General features: G+C 39.1%; 1 protein-coding gene across 15 annotated transcripts in view; it reads left to right on the plus strand.

Annotated features, from left to right (window-relative positions):
* CDC42BPA (CDC42 binding protein kinase alpha) overlaps window positions 1–20,641 on the plus strand; it is a 338,602-nt gene that overhangs the window by 124,038 nt on the left and 193,923 nt on the right. For all 15 annotated transcript variants that reach the window (XM_047703785.1, XM_047703770.1, XM_047703777.1 and 12 more), the window contains exon 5: window positions 2,254–2,402. In XM_047703785.1, the coding sequence (XP_047559741.1) occupies window positions 2,254–2,402 (149 nt within the window). The remainder of the gene's footprint in view (window positions 1–2,253; window positions 2,403–20,641) is intronic.

The raw sequence follows: 20,641 nt of genomic DNA on the forward strand, positions 1-20,641 counted from the left end.
AACATTTTAGTATGTACTCCTTGTCTTTCTCTTTTGGCAAACACACATGGTAAAGGAAGTCTCCATGTTTTCATTTATGTTACACACTGTACTCTCTCAGTACTGCTTCAGTGCTGACATTAGCTGTGTGGGTTTTCCACTCATCAGAGGGTCCTATGACACCAGCAGAGCCCCCTGCAATTTAACTCAGTTCTGATGCTCTTTCTACCTGGAGACAACACCAGATCCCAGAGGCTAAGCGTTCAAGTCCTACGAGACTCCCTCCTCACCCCCCCAGTTACTTGTGCTTCTGAGTCACAGATCAGATATTTCCATGATCCACTCCTCAGAAACGGTTAATATGCCAGAGCTGCTCCCCTGACTGAGCATCGGCTGTAGGAATGAGGTGCACAGGCACCCTGTGATGGAGAGGCGCAGAGCTCACACGCCCTCTGCAAAAGTGTGCCAGTCTTCCAGCACCACTCGCCGTGGTTGCCCAGCCGGAAGCTTACCAAGCCCCATCTTCTGGGTTTTTCAGAATGCTTCATTAGGTAGGCATGATTGATCCAGTCATTGGCCATTGATGATAGATTCAGTTTCTAACCCTTCCCTAAATTTCCAACCTTCTAATTTTGGTTCCCTTGGCAGCTAAGGGCTTTCCAAAAGCCACCTCATTAACATAAACACGAGTGTGTTTGAAAAGAGGTTTGTTACAAATAACAAAAGCCACCTTTGTCTTCTCCCTTAGGAGATTTTTTTTTTTTTTCTCAGTATTTTTTTATTTATTTGAGAGAGAGAGAGAGCTTGCTTGAGCAGGGAGAGGGACAGAGGTTGGAGGGAGAAGCAGACGACTGTATGCTCCATCCCGGTGTTACAGGGTCGCGGGGATCTTGTCTCACGGAGCTGAAGAATGAATCTCCCAGACACAAAAGGGTGAAGTGATGTGAAAGTTCATTAAGTGAAGGTGAGAACAGAAGGGAAAGAAAAAGCTCTCTAGAGTGAGAGGGTCCCAAATGGGCTGCCACTGAGGGCTTTTAGGCCGGTCTTTTATCGAGAACTCGACCAGGAAGCTTGGGGCCTTGAGGTTCTTGTGCCATCTTGGTCTGAACAAGGACAATCGATGACACCCTTACTGACTGACTGACTTTGAGGTTTGGTCATTTTCTTTCTTTCTTCTCTTTTTAAGATTTTATTTATTTATTTGACAGAGAGATCACAAGTAGGCAGAGAGAGAGGGAACCAGGCTCCCCACTGAGCAGAGAGCCCGATGTGGGGCTCGATCCCAGGACCCCGAGATCATGACCCGAGCTGAAGGCAGAGGCTTAACCCTGAGCCACCCAGGCACCCCGGTTTGGTCATTTTCTGTGATTCCCTATAGCCGGCATAGAAAAATACTCCCTAACATCTGGGGCCAGGTGGTCTGGTCTATTCCCTGATCTCTTGTTCACTCTTTCAGAACCTAGCTAAGGGACCCCTATCTCTTCCTGCCTATATCTGAGTCCTTTCCTTACTTACCAGGACCCTGGGATCATGACCTGAGCCCGAATGACTGAACCACCCAGGTGCCCCCACTTAGGAGATTCTAAGGGTTTTTTAGGAGCTCTGCCAAATATATATATATTTCATAAATATAAATATATATATATACATATTTCTTATAAATCATAATATCATACACATATACCCATGACAATCCATATCTAAAATTAGTTGACTTCTATTTATACTTACCTAAGAAAAGTCCATTCTGCTATTTCTGCATTATCAGGAGTGGAAAGAGAAATATATATATGATGGAAATTATTATATTCTCTATATTAGTGTTGATCCAAGTGCTGATTTGGTAAATTGTTACCAGTCTAACTGGAAATAAGGAAAATGTTAATGATAATGAAAATGAACTTAACATAATAAAAGAATGTCTTATATTCTGAGTTACTTTAATCACTTTTGGAGAATTAATACATTGTTTCCTCAAGGAAATGTTGGTAAAACTGTGGTGTATTGTTATAGGTGATGATAGTGATGTTGTTACTTCGCAAAACACAACAACAAAACAAGGGTAATCCTATCTTGTTCCCTGCTTCAGGTTTTTAAAATTTTATTTTACTGCTTCCTGACATTTACAAGCCTTGTCACGATCATCTCATGCAACTTCTTGTAATTAACAACAGAAGTATTTGACCCAGTGCTATTTGACCTCGGGTTATATTACATTTATTAATTTTTCACCCTTACTTTTTATTGAGTCCTTTTTTTCTTTTCCATTTCCAGTACCTGGTCATGGATTATTATGTTGGTGGGGATTTGCTTACTCTGCTCAGCAAATTTGAAGACAGATTGCCTGAAGATATGGCTCGATTTTACTTGGCCGAGATGGTGATAGCAATCGATTCCGTGCATCAGCTGCACTATGTGCACAGGTGAGTAAGAGGCCACACAAGAATGGGTTCTGTGAGTGCCAGCAGAGCTCTCTTTGTAGGAAAATGATACTTTTGATGGCCATGGGGTAATTTTTTTCTCTGTAAACTATTTGACAGGGACAGTGATTTATTTAAAGTCTTCCTCACAAATGTGTGTTTGATTGTATACAGTTTAAGATGAAATGAAAAGAAAAAAGTGAGCCTCTTTACAAAATAGTTTTTTATACAGGATTATTCTTTTTTTTTAAGTTTTTATTTAAACTCCAATTAACATACAGTGTAATACTGGTTTCAGATGTACAATATAGTGATTCAGCATTTCCATACATCACCCCATTCTCATCATGACAGGTGCACTCCTTAATCCCCATTACCTGTTTCCCCCATTTCCCACACACTTCCCCTCAGGTAACCAGCAGTGTATGCTCTGGAGTTATGAGTCTGTTTCTTGATTTGTGTCTCTCTCTCTCTTTTTTCCCTTTGCTCATTTGTTTTGTTTCTTAAATTCCACATGTGAGTGAAATCATGGTATCTGTCCTTCTCTGACTGACTTATTTTGCTAATCATAATACTTTTAGCTCACTTCTTATCTCTGAAAATGGTAAGATTTCATTCTCTTTTATGGCTGAGTAATATTCCATTGTATATGTACACCACATCTTCTTTATCCGTTCATCCATTGACGGACACTGGGGCTATTTCCATAGTTTGGCTATTGTAGATAATGCTGCTATAAACATCAGGGTGCATGTATCCCTTTGAATTAGTATTTTTGTACTCTTTGTGTAAATACCTAGTTGTGCGATTGCTGGATCGTAAGATACTTGCATTAACGTTTTGAGAACCTTCCATACTGTTTTCCAGAGTGGTTGCACCAGTTTGCATTCCCACCAACAGTGCACGAGGGTTCTCCTTTCTCCATGTACCAGATTATTCTTATACCTGTTGACACAAGCTAAAAATCTCCTTCTAATGTAAACAGCTCATAATAATTTGTGTGTAATAAAAAAATTTTAAATGTATTGTGTACTTTAAAAGGCAGTCTCACATTTTAAAAGGAGAGAGCATAGGCAACGATCAGAGTTACTGGTGAATGAATCATTCAAATGAGGAAAGCTTTGGGTTGTGAGAACCGTGAGAGAGACTAGGCGCTAGGAAGAAGCAAATGGAGGACCCGCTACTTCGGAGAGGGCAGGAACCATCCTCTGAGACATCAGCAAATGTCAGAATGAGGCAGAGGGTTTGCTGTGACCCACTTCGTTGGGTCTACACCAGGGCTTCTGAATCCATAGGGTGGGTGGGGCTGGGAATTGGCATTTCTGACAGGTTCCCAGGTGCTGCTGCTGGTCCAGCGACCAGACTCTGAGCCCTTCTGTTCAGTAACACAGCAGTGCCTGTTCCTTTTAAGTGGTGGCTGATGCACGTGATCTCTGTGAAGGACAGGAGCCCAGGTAGAAGAGAAAGTTTCTGTTTTAGTGTTGCTTTTTTTTTTTTAAGATGTGGGTATTTTCCCCTGATTGATTTACTTAGTACTGAACTTCTAGGACATTAGAAAAGGAAGAATATTTTGATTAAAAATTTTGTATTTAGGAGATCTCAGTTTGGCTACTGCCTATTCATATGCTTTCCCCTGTTGATACCTAATAGTCACAAAGTTTTTTAAAAAAAATAAAACCATGAATATACTATGAAAATTATAAAACACAGTGCAGTTTTTAAGATGGTATTATGGTCTTAAGAGCGAATTATGGAATGAGAAACTAAAGTGCTTTTGTTATGGGAACTCAAGATCCCAGCTGAGAACTGTCATTTAAAAATATTTTTTCTAATTTTTTGTAAATTTAATTTTATTTTTTCAGTGTTCCAAGACTCATTGTTTATGCACCACACCTAGTGCTCCATGCAATACGTGCCCTCCTTAATACCCACCACCAGGGTCGCCCAGTCCCCCACTCCCTCCCTTCCAGAACTCTGTTTATTTCTCAGAGTCCATAGTCCCTCATGGTTCATCTCCCCCTCCAATTTCCCCCAACTCACTTCTGCTCTCCTTCACCCGATATCTTCTGTGTTATTCCTTATGCTCCACAAGTAAGTGAAACCGTATGATAATTGACTTTCTCTGCTTGACTTATTTCACTCAGCATAATCTCTTCCAGTCCTGTCCATGTTGATACAAAAGTTGGGCATTCATCCTTTCTGATGGAGGCATCATTGTATATATGGACTTTATCTTCTTTACCCATTCGTCTGTTGAAGGGAATCTCGGCTCTTTTCACAGTTTGGTGACTGTGGCCATTGCTGTTATGAACATTGGGGTACAGATGACCCTTCTTTTCACTACAGCTGTATCTTTGGGGTATATACCCAGTCGTACAATTGCAGGGTCATAGAGTAACTCTATTTTTAATTTTTTGAGGAATCTCCACACTGTTTTCCAAAGTGGCTGCACCAACCTTTATTCCCACCAACAGTGTGAGAGGGTTCCCCTTTCTCCACATCCTCTCCAACACTTGTTTACTGTTTTGTTAATTTTGGCCATTCTAACTGGTGTAAGGTGGTATCTCAATGTGATTTTGATTTTAATCTCCCTGATGGCTAATGATGATGAACATTTTTTCATGTGTCTGTTAGTTATTTGTATGTCTTCTATGGAGAAATGTCTTTTCATCTCTTTTGCCCATTTTTTGACGTGATTATCTGTTTTTTGAGTGTTGAGTTTGAGGAGCTCTTTATAGATCTTGGATATCAGCCCTTTGTCTGTAGTGTCATTTGTGAATATCTTCTCCCATTCTGGGGTTTGCCTCTTCATTTTGTTGATTGTTTTCTTTGCTGTGCAGAAGGTTTTGATCTTGATCAAGTCCCAAAAGTTCATTTTCACTTTGGTTTCTTTTGCCTTTGGAGACATGTCTTGAAAGAAGTTGCTGTGGCTGATGTTGAAGAGGTTACTGCCTATGTTCTTCTCTAGGATTTTGACAAGATTCCTGCCTCACGTTGAGCTCTTTTATCCATTTTGAGTTTATCTTTGTGTGTTTTGTAAGAGAATGGTCAAGTTTTATTCTTCTATACATAGCTGTCCAGTTTTCCTAGCACCATTTATTGAAGAGACTGTATTTTTTCCATGAAATATTTTTCCCTGCTTTGTCGAAGATTATTTGACCATAGAGTTGAGGGTCTATATCTGGGCTCTCTACTCTTTTCCACTGGTCTATGTGTCTGTTTTTGTGCCAGTACCATGCTGTCTTGGTGATCATAGCTTTGTAGTAAAGCTTGAAATCAGGCAATGTGATGCCCCTAGTTTTTTGTTTTTGTTTTGTTTTGTTTTTCTCAACATTTCCTTAGCAATTCGGGGTCTCTTCTGGTTCCATACATATGTTAGGATTGTGTTTGTTCCAGCATTTTGAAAAATGCCAGTGGAATTTTGATTGGGTTGGCATTGAAAGTATAGATTGCTCAGGGCAGTGCAGACATTTTAACAATGTTTATTCTGATCCATGAGCATGGAATGCTTTTCCATCTTTTTGTGTCTTCTTCAGTTTCTTTCATGAGTGTTCTGTAGTTCCTCGAGTACAGATCCTTTACCTCTTTGGTTAGGTTTATTCCCAGGTATCTTATGGTTCTTGGTGCTATAGTAAATGAAATTCTCTAATTTCCCTTTCTTTATTTTCATTGTTAGTGTATAAGAAAGCAACTGATTTCTGTGCATTGATTTTGCATCCTGCCACATTACTGAATTGCTGTATGAATTCTAGTACTTTGAGGGTGGAGTCTTTTGGGTTTTCCATATAAAGTATTTTGTCATCTGCCAAGAGAGAGAGTTTGACTTCTTCTTTGCCAATTTGAATACCTTTTATTTCTTTTTGTTGTCTGATTGCTATTGCTAGGACTTCTAGTACTGTGTTGAACAAAAGTGGTGGGAGTGGCCATCCTTGTCGTGTTCCTGATGTCAGTGGGAAAGCTGTCAGCTTTTCCCCATTTAGAATGATATTTGCTGTGGGTTTTTCATGGATAGATTTTATGAAGTTGAGGAATGTTCCCTCTCTCCCTGTACTTTGAAGCATTTTAATCAGGAACGGATGCTGTATCTTGTCAAATGCTTTTTCTGCATCAATTGAGAGGACCATGTAGTTCTCTCTCTTCTCTTGTGATTTGTTCTATCACATTGATTGATTTGTGAATGTTGAACCACACTTGCATCCCAGGGATAAGTTCCACCTGACCATGATGGATGATCTTTTTTATGTACTGTTGGATCTTATTAGCTAAGATCTTGTTGAGAATTTTGGCATCCATATTCATCAGGAATATTTGTCTGAAATTCTCTTTTTTAATGGGGTCTTTGCCTGGTTTGGGGATCAGAGTAATTCTGGCTTCATAGAAAGAGTCTGGAATTTTTCCCTCTGTTTCTATTTTAAGGAAACCGCTTCAGGAGAATAGGTATCATTTCTTCTTTGAATGTTTTGTATAATTCTCCAGGGAATCCATCAGGCCCTGGACTCTTGTTTTTTGGGAGGTTTTTGATCACTGCTTCAATCTCATTACTAGATATTGGTCTTTTCAGGTTGTCATTTTCTTCCTGATGCAGTCTTAGAAGTTTATACTTTTTCAGGAATGCATCCATTTCCTCTGAGTTGCTTAACTTATTGGCATATAACTATTGATAATAATTTCTGATAATTGTATTTATTTCCTTGGTGTTAATCATGATCTTTCCCCTTTCATTCATAATTTTATTAATTTGGGTCTTCTGTTTTTTCTTTTGGATTAGTTTGGCCTGTGGTTTATTGTCTTATTGATTCTTTCAAAGAACCAGCTTCTAGTTTCATTAATGTGTTCTACTATATATCTAGTTTCTATTTCATTGATCTCTGCTCTAATCTTGATTATTTCCCTTCTTGTGGAGTGGGTTGGCTTAATTTGTTGTTGGTTTTCCAGTTCTTTAAGGTGTAAAGAGAGCTGGTATATTTTGGATTTTTCAGGTTTTTTGAGTGAGGCTTGGATGGCTGTCTGTTTTCTCCTTAGGACCGCCTTTGCCGTATCGCATAGGTTTTGGACTGCTGTGTCTTCATTCTCATTGGTTTCCATGAATTGTTTAAGTTTTTCTTTGATTTCCAGGATCCAAACATTCTTGGGCAAGTTGGTCTTTAGTTTCCAAGTGTTTGAATCCCTTCCAAACTTTTTCTTGTGGTTGAGTTCCAGTTTCAAAGCATTGTGGTCTGAGAAAATGCAGGTAATAATCCCAATCTTTTGGTATCGATTGAGCCCTGATTTGTAACCCAACATGTGGTCTATTCTGGAAAAGGTGACATGTGTGCTCAAGAAGAATGAGTATTCTGTTGTTTTAAAGTGGAATGTTCTGTATATATCCATGAGGTCCATCTGGTCCAATTTCTGCTTGGATGATGTGTCTGTTACTGAGAATGGCGTGTTAAGATTCCCTATTATTAATGTATTCATATTGATATGACTCTTTATTTTTTGATTAACCATTGACTTATGTAGTTGGCTGCTTCCATATTGGGGGCTTAAATATTTACAATTATTAGATCTTCTTGGTGGATTGACCCTTTCACAAAGTAGTGTCCTTCTGTATCTCTGACTATAGTCTTTAGTTTAAAATCTAATTTATCTGATATGATAATCACTACCCCAGCTTTCTTTTGAGACCCATTGGCATGAAAGATGCTTCTCCATCCCTTTACTTTCAGTCTGGATGTATCCTTAGGTTCCAAATGTGTCTCTTGTAGACAGCATATGGACGGGTCCTGTCGTTTTATCCAGTCTGCAACCCTGTGCTGTTTTATGGGAGCATTTAGCCCGTTCATGTTGAGAGTGATTGTTGAAAGATAAGTTTTTATTTGCACGTGAAGTCCTTGTTGCTATAGATTGTCTCTGTAAATTTCTGTTCTGTCACTCTTGGGTTCTTTCTTTTATAGAACCTGCCTTAATATTTCTTGTAGTGCCAGCTTGACGGTCAAATACTCTTTTAAACCTTGCCTGTCATGGAAGCTCTTTATCTCTCCATCTATTTTGAATGTCAGCCTTGCTGGATAAAGTATTCTTGGCTGCATGTTCTTTTCATTTAGTTCCCTGAATATGTCTTGCCAGCCCTTCCTGGTTTGCCAGGTTTCTGTGGACAAGTCTGACATTATTCTGATGGACCTTCCTCTGTATGTAAGGAATCTCTTCCCTCTAGATACCCTCAGAAGCTCTTGTCTAAAATTATGGTTCGTGAGTCTCACAATTAAGAGTCTTGAGGTCTTTCTAGATTTGTTGATCTTGGTTGGTGTTCTTTCTGCCTCTAGGACCCAAATGCTTGTTCCATTTCCCAGACGGGGAAAATTTTCATCCAGAATTTGTTCAACTATATTTTCTAATCTTCTCTCTTTTTCCATCCCCTCAGGGATCCCAGTAATTCTGACGCTGGAACATGTCATGGTGTTGTTTATTTCCCTAATTCTGTTTTCATGGCTTCTAAGCTGTTTGTTCCATGCCTCCTCCTGATCCCTTTTCCTCTATCATTTTTGTCCTCTAGATCACTAATTCTATCTTCTGCCTCGGTTACCCTAGCTGTTAGAGTATTTAGATTAGAACGGATCTCATTGATAGCATTTTTAACTTCTGCCAGCTTAGCTGTCACTTTTGTCCATAAAGATTCTATGTTGTCATTAATGGTTTTCTCCAATCTAGCTATTGTCTGGATAATTGTTACCCTGAATTTCCTTTCCGACATACTGTTTATGTCCGTATCCAATAGTTCTGATGGAGAGAGCACAGTCTCTGAACTTTTCCTCTGTTGGGTGTTCCTCCTCCTAGTCATTTTGGTGAGAGGTGGTGGAGGGGATGTGTAGTTGAACATATCAACCATGATCCAGGCAAGGTGCGGCCTGAAATGTTTTGGAAAATTGGAAATCACCACCAAAAAGAAAAAAGAGCACGCGAGAGAGAGAAAAGAGAAAACCCAGCCAGAATGAGACCCAAAAGTAAGATTTATAAGGTATATAAAAAAAAACAAAGACTGACAGAAGTAAATGATAAGAAAAAAAAAACAGCCAAAATGAACCCTGAGGATAAGATTTATAATATCAGAACAAAAACAAGTACACTGACACACTGACAGAAGAAGAAGATGGGAGGGTGGTTATAAATCCTTGATGTGGGCGAGGAAGGTTTTTTGGTTCTTCCTGGGTGTATCTTGATATCTTTGTTAAAGGACTCAACTTTCCAGGGATAAAGGGAGATTAAAACTGGTTTATATATAGGGGTAGTATTGATTAGGGAAAGAAGATTACCTTGAAGGTTATATCTATATGTATATTAAAAAAAATAGAAAAGAAAAATTAAAACACAGGTATATGTAGTAAAAAAGTTCAAGTTAAAAGGTTATTATTGAGTATGTTGTATTAAACCTCTAGTTGTAATGGTAAGTAGGTTAAAAAAAATAAAAAGAACAAGAATTGTGAGAACAAATTAAAAAGAAACTTGTATCTATGAAATATACAGGTGTTAGAATACCAGGAGCTTAAGATATTGTTTTCCCTTGATATTGGGGTTTTACAGTTTTATGGTGACCCTGTGGTGGTTATCCTCTCATTCTTTTGGCTTGCTTTCTTGGGGAAGCACCTGCCGTGTTGTTTTTCAGTCAGTCTTGCTTGGGTTGAGTTGTCCTTCCCCTGTCAAGGGGCTGGGTTCTGTGGAAACTGGGTTTTAAGGCTTTTGTTCTCTGAGGCTTTTGTTCTTTGGTGACTTTTCGCAGCTATTGAGAGGTTTAGTGGAAAGCAAACTGCACCCAGACCTCCACCTGAGAGAGAAGCCTCAGTCTGCTCCCCTCTGGATGGCCCAGAACACAGACTCCCCCTCTGCAAACTCCACTGAGCCGTGCAACCTCCCGCAGGCGCTGTGCACCCCCAGCCACTGTGTCAGGGTTCGCCCGAGGCGCCCGCTTTTCTCTGTACCCGCCGTGTCACTAAAACCATGAGTGATACTGGTCCAGGGAGCCCACTTCTGGCGGTTGCCTTTGCCGGGACTGCTTGTCTGGGGTCCAGGCCCACGCATGATGTGCTCAGTCCCCACGGTTGTGCAGGTCGGAGATGGCTGCTGCTGAGGGATCCGGACCAGAGGTCGTGCCGGGTTCTCCCAGGCTCAGGCTAGGAGTGTCTAGACACTCTGCTGGTGGCAGCAGGCCGGGATCCTAAAGAGTGCTGGCTGACACCCACACCAGACTCTCTCATGCGTGGGCGGGAGTGTGCCCAGCTGAGTGGTGGTGCAAGCAGTGGCCAGGGGCTCAGGGACCACAGACTGGAGGCCCCACCACATTCTCTCTGGCAGGGGTGGTTGCTGGCTGCGGCTGTCCTGGGTCTGTAGGCTTAGGCCTGTGCCCATGACTGCCAGATTCCATCAGTTACCCCTTAAGATCTTTTGCTCTTGTTGAGTGCCTTCAACCAGACTCCAAGCTAATGCTTATCCCCAAGCACAGGGCACTTTCGTATTGGGGTATTACTCTCCAGTGGGTCACTTCTGGTGGCTCTCTCCCCCTTCTGCTTATCCTCTGATATCCATCCGCTCGTTCCCACTCAGCTATGGCAAATATTCTTAACTGATCACAGGACCCTTTCATGCCAACTGTATATACAGTTTTACAATTCTTCTCAACACTACATTTTAGATGACAACTATCTTTCTGATGTTGACATTGGAAATCCATTTTAACCTTGAGCCCTATTAGGGCTCTATAGGTTGAATACCTATAATTTTACCGGGTACTTCATGTTAAATGAGTCCTGTTTATTCCATTGTTGGATAGCTCTCATGTGATAGGATTTTACTTTATGTTAAGCTGAATTTCTTTTTTACCTTACATTGTTCCTAGTTTTGCCTTCAGAACCACATAAAATAGTCTAATTTGTCTTAAAGCTATCATGCCTTCTGAAGTCATCATTCCTCTAGGTTAAACATCAGCATATTTGTACTTTCTTTGTTATCAGAATTGACATACACATTCTCTTTCCCACTATCTCAGATACACATATAGATCCTCACCTTGTGCCCATTTCCATGCCACCCCTCCCTCCCTCCTTGCCTCTCCCTTTACTTCTCAGTGGACATGCTCTGGTGTATCAGTGCACTTCTTAAAATGTGATTCCTGTTTTCTGGAAAGACTATTTCAGCAGATGCTTTACTGAGGAAATATTCATTGGGTCTGTTTTTATAAATAGCACTGTGCTAAATTACATAAAATTTTAAGTAAGTATAACATATAGTCCTGACTTGTAAGAAGCTTCCAGCCTGTTCAGGGACAGAAAACACAAGACATAAGTAAAAACTAAAGTAGTAGACTTTAAATAATCATTTAGGGCAAAAGTATAAGAGATGGAGTGAGCCCAGATTGTGAACTGCCAGTTGAATTATTTAAGCAAATTACAGTGAACTCAAAGAAACGAGTAATAAGCTTAATTCTAATGGTGATTTCCAGTGGTTACTTAACTTTTAATTGTGTTACAGATTTTACCTATATTATTCTAACGATAGTGCTGTGATTTGGGTGTCATCTAAAATGGATGTGGCTCCATTCTGTGAATGAGAAACCCAGCTTCATAGACATGAGTCCATAGTTAGCATAAACTAGGTTAAAATCTGAGTCAGGCTGATGGTGGAATTTATGCTCTTGACATAACATCTTATTGCTCATAAAAGAATGCTTTTATGGTGGGACTTTGCGGATGAGGAGGCTTTTTGTAGGCAGAGCAGAAGGCGTTCTAGCGACCAGGGATGGCGGGAGAGAAGGTTGTAGGCATGCAGAAGGTGGGTTGGAGGAGGGTTGGTAGGTGGTTCGGCTGGAGAAGAGAGCTCATGCTGAGTTGAGGAAGAGCAATTTTGGTCCCTCTTGTGGAAACACTTGAGTACCGTGCTGTAGACTTGATACCTTGGTAGCCATCAAGCTACAGGTAAGTTAAGGAAATACGTGTTTTGTTCAAACATTGTGTTAAGTTAGCTGGTTTTACAGTAAACTGCACATCAAAGTTTTCAAGGTTTGCCAAATTTCAGAATGTTTTACAATTTTGAACTTCAAGTATATGGAATTAGAGAATACAAAAAGGGAATAGTGGAGACGGGATGTGTTCAGGGAAGGAAATATGTTTTCCCTTTGTGTTCTTTTAAAACAAATTTATTTCCAGACTTCCAAAATATTTTGTCTTCTAATAGAGCAAACATTTTCAGACGAAAATTTTGTCTTTGCTTCCGCATGGTTTTGTGAGAGGGAAATGAGCAGTGGAAAGTAGCAAGTGATAGGAGTCGTCAGTCCCATGTGCTTGGCTTCTAGTTGCGCACCACGTTGTCATATTTTACTCAAGAACATTTGCAACTACCCTTGAAATTTCCAGAAATACACTTAAAAAAAATGTAAAGCAGTATTTTACCTGTTTTCAAAGGAGATATTAGTTAATATAAGATGAAAGAGGTATGAATGGGGACATGGAAATTGGAATTAAAGAGATTGACTCTGGGGGCGCCGGGGTGGCTCAGTGGGTTAAAGCCTCTGCCTTCGGCTCAGGTCATGATCCCAGGGTCCTGAGATCGAGGCTCTTTGCTCAGCGGGGAGCCTGCTTCCTCCTCTCTCTCTGCCTGCCTCTCTGCCTACTTGTGATCTCTGTCTGTCAAATAAATAAATAAACAAAATCTTAAAAAAAAAATGAGATTGACTCTGGCTAGCTGTAAAATCGATGTACAGACTGACAATAAAGTAAATAAAGTAAAAATGTTTTCAAGTAACACTGGGTAGTGAAGAAAGCATTAAACGAGGTGCCAGGTGACTTATTTACTGTGCTTGCTCCTCCACAAGTTTCTGCAATTTAGATGCCAAATGATCTGTCCTTGAGGTTACAGCAACTTGGAACTTTTTCTAAAAAACAGTGGTCTTCCTGTAAAGATTAAAGGATGCTGTTTATTACAGTGTTAAAGACTAGTTGCTAGCACATAGACCATTTCCGTGTCATTGTATTTTTTAAAAAAATATTTTATTTATTTGTGAGAGAGCGTGCACACATGAGCACACACAAGCAGGGGAAGCAGCAGGCAGAGGGAGAGGCAGGCTTCCTGCTGAGCAAGCAACCTGTCCTGGGATCTTGACCTGAGCTGAAGGCAGGTGCTTAATTGACTGAGCCACCCAGGTGTCCCTCCTTGTCATTATGCTGAGACGTGGAGAATGGTGCTGTAGAGATGAGTACTTACAGGGCTCTTACTGTGAGAGCTGCCCCTGTAGCTTGTCCCCTTTCACAGGAGGCCAGGAAAGGATGCAGTGGGGTTGAGGAGGGAACAAAGATGGTACCTGTAGAGCACTTGCTGGTAGAGTGCCTAATGGATATGAAACCTTTCCAGATTAAAGATGTCTGTTCTCCCTAAATCGATCTGCAGGTTTGATGCCATTCCTTTCAAGATCCCAGCAAGGTTTCTTTGTTTTGTTTTGTTTTTTCCTTCAATCCAGGTGAAAGTATTATTGTTGGGCTAACCTCCCTTAATAACTCTAAATCCTGCTTCTCTGTGTGCAGCTGCATTCAGGCCTCTGGCTACTGGCTTGGCCCTAAACAACTCTACTTAGAGACACATTAAACACATCTTATTTTCAATGTTTTTGACAGTTCATATAGGTTTTTCATTTGGAGGATTTATTTATTTATTTAATTATAAAAACAAGCTCACTCCAAAGTTTATGTGGAAATACAGTGAAACTAGAGTAGCTAAAATGGTTTTTGAAAAAGGAGAATAAAGTAGAAGAAAACATCAGAGAGCATCTTCTGGACTTAGGGTTTAGTCCTCCTCCTTAGTGAGGAGTTCTTAGATAGGACATTAAAAATTAATGAAGTGAACTTTACCAAAATGAAAACATGTGCACTTCTTAAGGAACAGGTAGGAAGCCAAAAGGCAAGCTACAGAATGGGAGAAAATATTTGCAAACCATATGTATGATGAAGACCCTGTATCTGGGATATATAAAGAACTCTCGACATGATCAAAAAACTTCAACTTATCCAGTTATAGGATGGACAAAAGACACGAAGAGACATTTTGTCCAAGAGGAGATACAGATAGCAACTAAACACATAAAAAGCTATTCAATATCATTAGGCATTAGAAAAATGCAAACTAAAACTACAGTGAGATATCAATGAGAAGATGTTAGCACTGCTAAAATAACAAATAGTGATAATACTAAGTGCCAGTCAGGATGTGGAGAAAGTAGATCTCTCACACATTGCTGGTAGGTATGTAAAATGACTTGGCTACTCAGGAACAGTTTGAAAGTTAAAAAAAAAAAAAATAACATGCACTTACCACGGGACTCCGTGATTACATTTGCAGATATTTATCCCAGAAAAGTTAAAACCTATATTCACAGAAAAACCTGTACCTGAGTGTTTGTAGCGGCTTTCTTTGTAATAGCAAAATAGCAAATTGCGAGAAGCAGCCCGCAAGTCCTTGAGTGGGAGGCGGGTTGCACACCTCTGCTGTATCTGCCCTATGCATGCAAGGGGGAGTGCTCCTGGCAGGAGGAGGGGCAAGTGGTACTAGTTACACACAGCAACCTGGGTGGACCTGAAGGGTGTTACACTGAGTGACAAGAATTAAATCTCAAAGCATATGTACTATATGATTCCTCTTACCTAACTTCTTGGAATACCAGAACTGCAGAGTTAGAAAACAGATGAACGGTGCCCAGAGGGCAAGGTCAGGGACAGGATGGGGAGTGAGGTAGCGTGTGGGAGTTCTTTGTGGTGATGAAACGGTTGTGTATCTTGAATGTAGTGGTGGTTTTATGAATCGACACACAGGATAAGATTGCATGGGACTACACACATGTGCATGTGCAGATTAAAAAAGGATACAGACTGAGAAGGCGTGTAATCTACCCTTAATGTCTCTGTGTTAGTTTCCTGGTTGTGCCATCGTGCTGTGGCTGTAATGTGTGTTGTTACCAGTGGAGAAGTGGGGAGAGTGGTGGACTCAGCGTACCATTTATGCAATTGCCTTCGGGTCTGTAATCATATCAAAATGAAAAGGTTTTAAGAAAAAAATAACTCTATTACTTCCTTTTCTAAAGTCTGAAAACCAAGCCCAAGAAAGTCTCCATCGTGTCATGCCTGCAATTTGTGTAAATTTGGGTGAATTCATAGATTGCTAAATTTGCTTAGGCTCCTGGCCTTCCAGGAAGTGATTTTTCTTACCATCTATAAGGCTGCAACCTGTAATCCACGTAGTTGGGTGTCATTGGCAGATAGATGATGCGCAATTCACAAGGTAAGCTGGGGCCACTTCGTGAAACAGCCAGTACTGAAGCGGGTCTAGGACTGAGCCCTGAGGAACTTTAGTATTTTGAGATTGGGTAGGGTAGGAGTGGCCAATAAAGCATACTAAGAAGGAACATCAGGAGGAAATAATAAGTGTGGATAAGGCGTCTTATGGAAAATCAAAGTAAATCCTCTTTCCCTTTATGTTTCGTTACATTAATGTCTTAGCTGATGCATTTCAAACATGTATCTTTTTTTGTGGCTACTAGTGTCCTGGATATTGGGAGTGGGAGTGAGATCTGCTATTTAGTAAGTAATATGGTTTTATGTAAGTAGTAGTACGTTCTTTACATTCAGTTAACTGTCTTTTGAAAAAAAGACCAATTTTAAGAAAATAACTTCTGCTTCACAGTTGTGCCCAAGTTGGACAAAAAGTTTTAATTTTGTAAATTCATTCACAAGTCTTGTTCAAACAGTCCTGTTTTTCCAGTATCCTACCTACTTTGTTGAGTGGAAATGAAATATGCTTACCTGTAATAATAGCAGTTGAATGACAACAAAAACAGGTTTAAAAAAAAAGCAAAATATAATTTTTTAATATACCTAAGCACTGTGGAAATATAGAATAAGAGAGTAAAGAGGAGGCGAACAAGTGGATCAGGAGGACCTCTTGGAAAAAGCCAGTCTGTGGTAGGAAGTAGATAGTTCAACAAATGGAATTAGCTTAGCTGAGGAGGGGAGGACCAAAGTAAACAAGATATGCAAAGAATGACCATTAAGATTCAGAAGTAAAATTTTATCATTATTTTAACGTTCAAGGTATCACTTGAATACTTAGAAAAATACAATATAAAAACATTGTTATAATATGGATAAGAGCATATCCATTTTTTAAATGCTTTTAATAGAATGGCTGGTTTTGGTAATCATTAAATACTTTATTTTTGATCTGTCACCTCAGGTTTGAGACTTGCCATGGATGCGCTTTTATTTTCAGCTAAAAGTCTGAATACCAGCATTTCCATTTTTGATTTCCTGAATAAGAACTTTGCATTTTAAGAGTGTCTTTCTTTTCAATCATTTATTTGCTTAAATGCAAAATTTATGTAAGAGATTATTTCTAACAACTAAACAGTATCATGTGGCATATGTCTGACTCTGGTCGATTAAAGTACAAGCCAAATGCTGGGTTATAGTAAAACAAGCTCTAATTATAGGTTGAGAAAAAAAAACCCAACTTATTTCTAAATATGTTAATTAAACTCAGCAATAGGCTTGGTGTTCCAATAGTCAGCTACAACATCAAGTGTGCTAATAATAATGAAAGACACAAAATCCTACTAGAACAACAACAAAAAATAAGCTTGATCTGGTTAGAATGTTATGTTTGATTATCCTGTGATGTAGTTTTAGATGACAAAAATGGAAAGATGAGAACATTTGTGGTATTTTTAAAGAATATGTAAATAATCAGAATGTTAATTCTGATACCAAAATGTTACCAGCTGGTATTGTGTGTTCTTCAATAGCCAGGATCTTATCTTGATTTCTGTTTCTCATGTAGGTTTTACAATATCACCATTTTAAGAGTGGTGCTCATGCTGTCTCCAAACTAGAAGGACCTTATTAGAAACTGCTTTGATAGAGAAGGGAAAGTCATTGATGATGGGCAGATTGTTTTGTCACAGAGATCAGTGATAATATAAGTATTTAATGCTTTACACTTGTTGATTAGTAAGAATTAGATATGCATATCTGTGGAGAGAAGTTCCTTTATTTTAGATCACCTATCATTTTACAGTTCTTAGTGGAAATAGGTGCCCATACAGTTACCCATACAGTTAGGTAATGGTAGAATATGAAACTGGTTTTTAAAAATGGAGAATTCTCTCGGGGCGTCTGAGTGGCTCAGTCAGTTAAGTGTCTGACTCTTGGTTTCGGCTCAGGTTGTAATTTCAGGGTTGTGAGATCGAGCCCTGTGTGGGGTCTGCGCTGGGCATGGAGTCTGCTTGAGATTCTCTCTCTCTCAAAACAAACAAAAAAAAGAATTGTCTCTCCATTTTAAACCCTTCATTTAAAAAAAATGATATAAAAATAACAAACTTTTCTTTATTGGCTCTACTCTTAATAGTATTAGATGTTGTCCTTGGTAATTAACATTAATAGTAATCATTGATATGTTACTGGCTCAGGACTTATTCCAAACTTTTCACCCAGAGGAGGAAAGCGTGATCTCTGCCTTTTTGTACTACTTGCCATTGATATTCAGGGGATCTTCATTAAAAAATGCTGTAAGGGGATACCTGGGTGGCTCAGTGGGTTAAGCTGCTGCCTTTGGCTCAGGTCATGATCCTGGGGTCCTTGGGCAAGGAGCCTGCCTCTCTTTCCGCCTCTGCCTGCCTCTCTGCCTGCTTGTGTGCTTTCTCTCTCTCTCTTTCTGACAAATAAATAAATAACTCTTTAAAAAAAATGCTGTGAGATTTCATTATAAATAGTCTTTTTGAACAGCTTTACTGAGATGTAATTCACATACCATAAAATTGAGTCGATTAAAATGTACAGTGATTTTTAGTGTATCCACAGATATGTTCAGTTATCACCTCAGTCTGTTCTTTTTTTTTTAAGATGTATTTATTTATTTATTTGACAGAGCTCACAAGTAGGCAGAGAGAGAGAGAGAGAGAGAGAGGAGGAAGAAGGCTCCCTGTTGAGCAGAGAGCCCTATGTGACACTCCATCCCAGCACCCTAGAATCATGACCTGAGCTGAAGCCAGAGGCTTTAACCCACTGAGCCACCCAGGAGCCCCACACCTTAGTCTGTTTTAAACCATTTTCCTTACCTGTACAGAAACCCTGTACCCTAAAGTTCTCACCTCCCTGTTCCCTTATTTCCCTAGCCCTAAGGAACCATTAATCTGTCTCTCTCTGTAGATTTGTCTATTCTGGACATTTAACATCAATGGAAAGCTAATGGGTGTCTCTCGATGGACTTCTTTCACTTAGCACATTGTTTTCAAGGTTCAGTCCTGTTGTAGAGTATACTAGAGTGTACATCTCAGTTTAACCAGGTTGACTGGTAAAACTAAAACGCCAACATTTTCCAGAGATTTTTGACAGAGTCCATAGTGTGCCATGGGATCACAATTATACTCAGTACAAGCCAAAATTAGTCTGTCAGGAAATGATTGAGTCTCAAGAGAAAAAAAGTGGACTGATAGCTCAAGATGACCCAGGTCAGATGACCTAGGTTTGAATTGGAAGAATTATCAGATAAAACCTTTAAAAAAGTATTTACTTTAAGCATACTTCATGAAATAAAGGAAAACATTTAAAATGAATGAGATGATAGAAAATTTCAGTAGTGAAATAGGAAAAAAACAAAATGAAACCTTCAGAATAGAAAAATACAGTATCTCAAATAAAAATTCACTGAATGGCATCTGTATCAAAAAGGAGACTCATAAGAGAAAGTCAATGAAACTGCGTATAAATCAACAGAAATTATTCTTTGCAAACTAGACATGGAAAAATTGTAAGAATGAACAGATAAGTGATGAAAAGATGTAACATATGTAATTGGAGCCCCAGAAAGACAGAATGGGGCAGAAAAAATAATGGCTGAAGATGTCCCAAGTTTGGAGAAACATAGGAATTTAGAGAATCAACAGTCACAGCAAATCAAAACAATATAAATTCCACAAAGCACCTCCGAATCAAAGTATGGAATACGAAGGATTCGAAAAGTCTTGAAAGCATCTAGAGGAAAATAATGCTTTACATACTGGGGAAAAACAATCTGAGAGAGCTCAGATTTCTCATCAAGACCACAGGGACTAAAGGATAATTGAACAAAATGTTTACACTACTGGAAAGAAGAAAACTATCAACCTAGAATTTTATATCCAGTGAAAATTTCCTTCAGGGATGAAGTTAGAATATTTTTAGATACATGAAACCCAAAAGAATTTATTACTCAAGACCTTCCTTACCAGAAATCCTAATTACACATTTCAGAATGAAGGAAATGTTAGCAGAAGGAAATGTGGGGCTTCAAGAAAGAAGAGCATAATAAATGGTTTAAAAAAATTGTGTGTATACAACACTTTTCCTCTTAAATTCTTATTTTTTTAAAGATTAAAAATATCTTTCTGTTTATTTTTAAGTAATCTCTGCATCCAGTATGGGGCTTGAACTCACAACCCTTAGATGAAGAGTTGATGCTTCACCAACTGAACCAGCCAGGTCACCCCTCTCTGGGGTTCTTTAAAACATTTGACTGTTTAAAGAAATTTGTTTTGGTAGATACTCAGTGAGCGAATTTGTAATATGTATGACAACTGGAACATAATGGATAGAGATAGAGCATAAGCAAATTCTGGTATAATTATAGACCTTTAAACATTTTTTTTTAAAAGGAAAAAATCCTATGAGACAAAAAGAATAAGTGACTAACATAACATTTTTTTTTTTAAAAAGTGGTTTACAGGGGCAAGAAAATGAATTTATCATCAGACAATTCAACAACAAAGGTTTATGACTGAGAAACAATGTGTTAAATATTTATGATGTCCCAGAAAAGAGAACACAAACATAATCACCTTTCAGGTATAAAGAACACTCACAAATGTCGTCAACTTGCAGGAGCCTGGGGAATGTTGATCCCATGAATTCTTCCTGAAGAATCTAGTAATCTGTTAGAGAATGAGCTACAGACAACCAAAATGACAGGGAGACATCAGCTTAAGGACTGGAGTTGTTCATTAAGTAGCTGTAGAAGTGAAAACAGAAAAGTTAAGAGGGAGCAGGAACAGCATTTACGGCTGTTTGCTCCCGGAATGGACATAGGCTGCAACCATAAAAGGTGGTGACAATTGGGAGAATTTGTACACATTTTTTTCAAAGTGTTTTCAGTCATCAAATTTATGGTGCTGGCATAAATAATGTTGTTTTGAGATTGTT

Source organism: Lutra lutra, chromosome 15, assembly GCF_902655055.1.
Source record: "Lutra lutra chromosome 15, mLutLut1.2, whole genome shotgun sequence".
Classification (NCBI taxonomy): domain Eukaryota; kingdom Metazoa; phylum Chordata; class Mammalia; order Carnivora; family Mustelidae; genus Lutra; species Lutra lutra.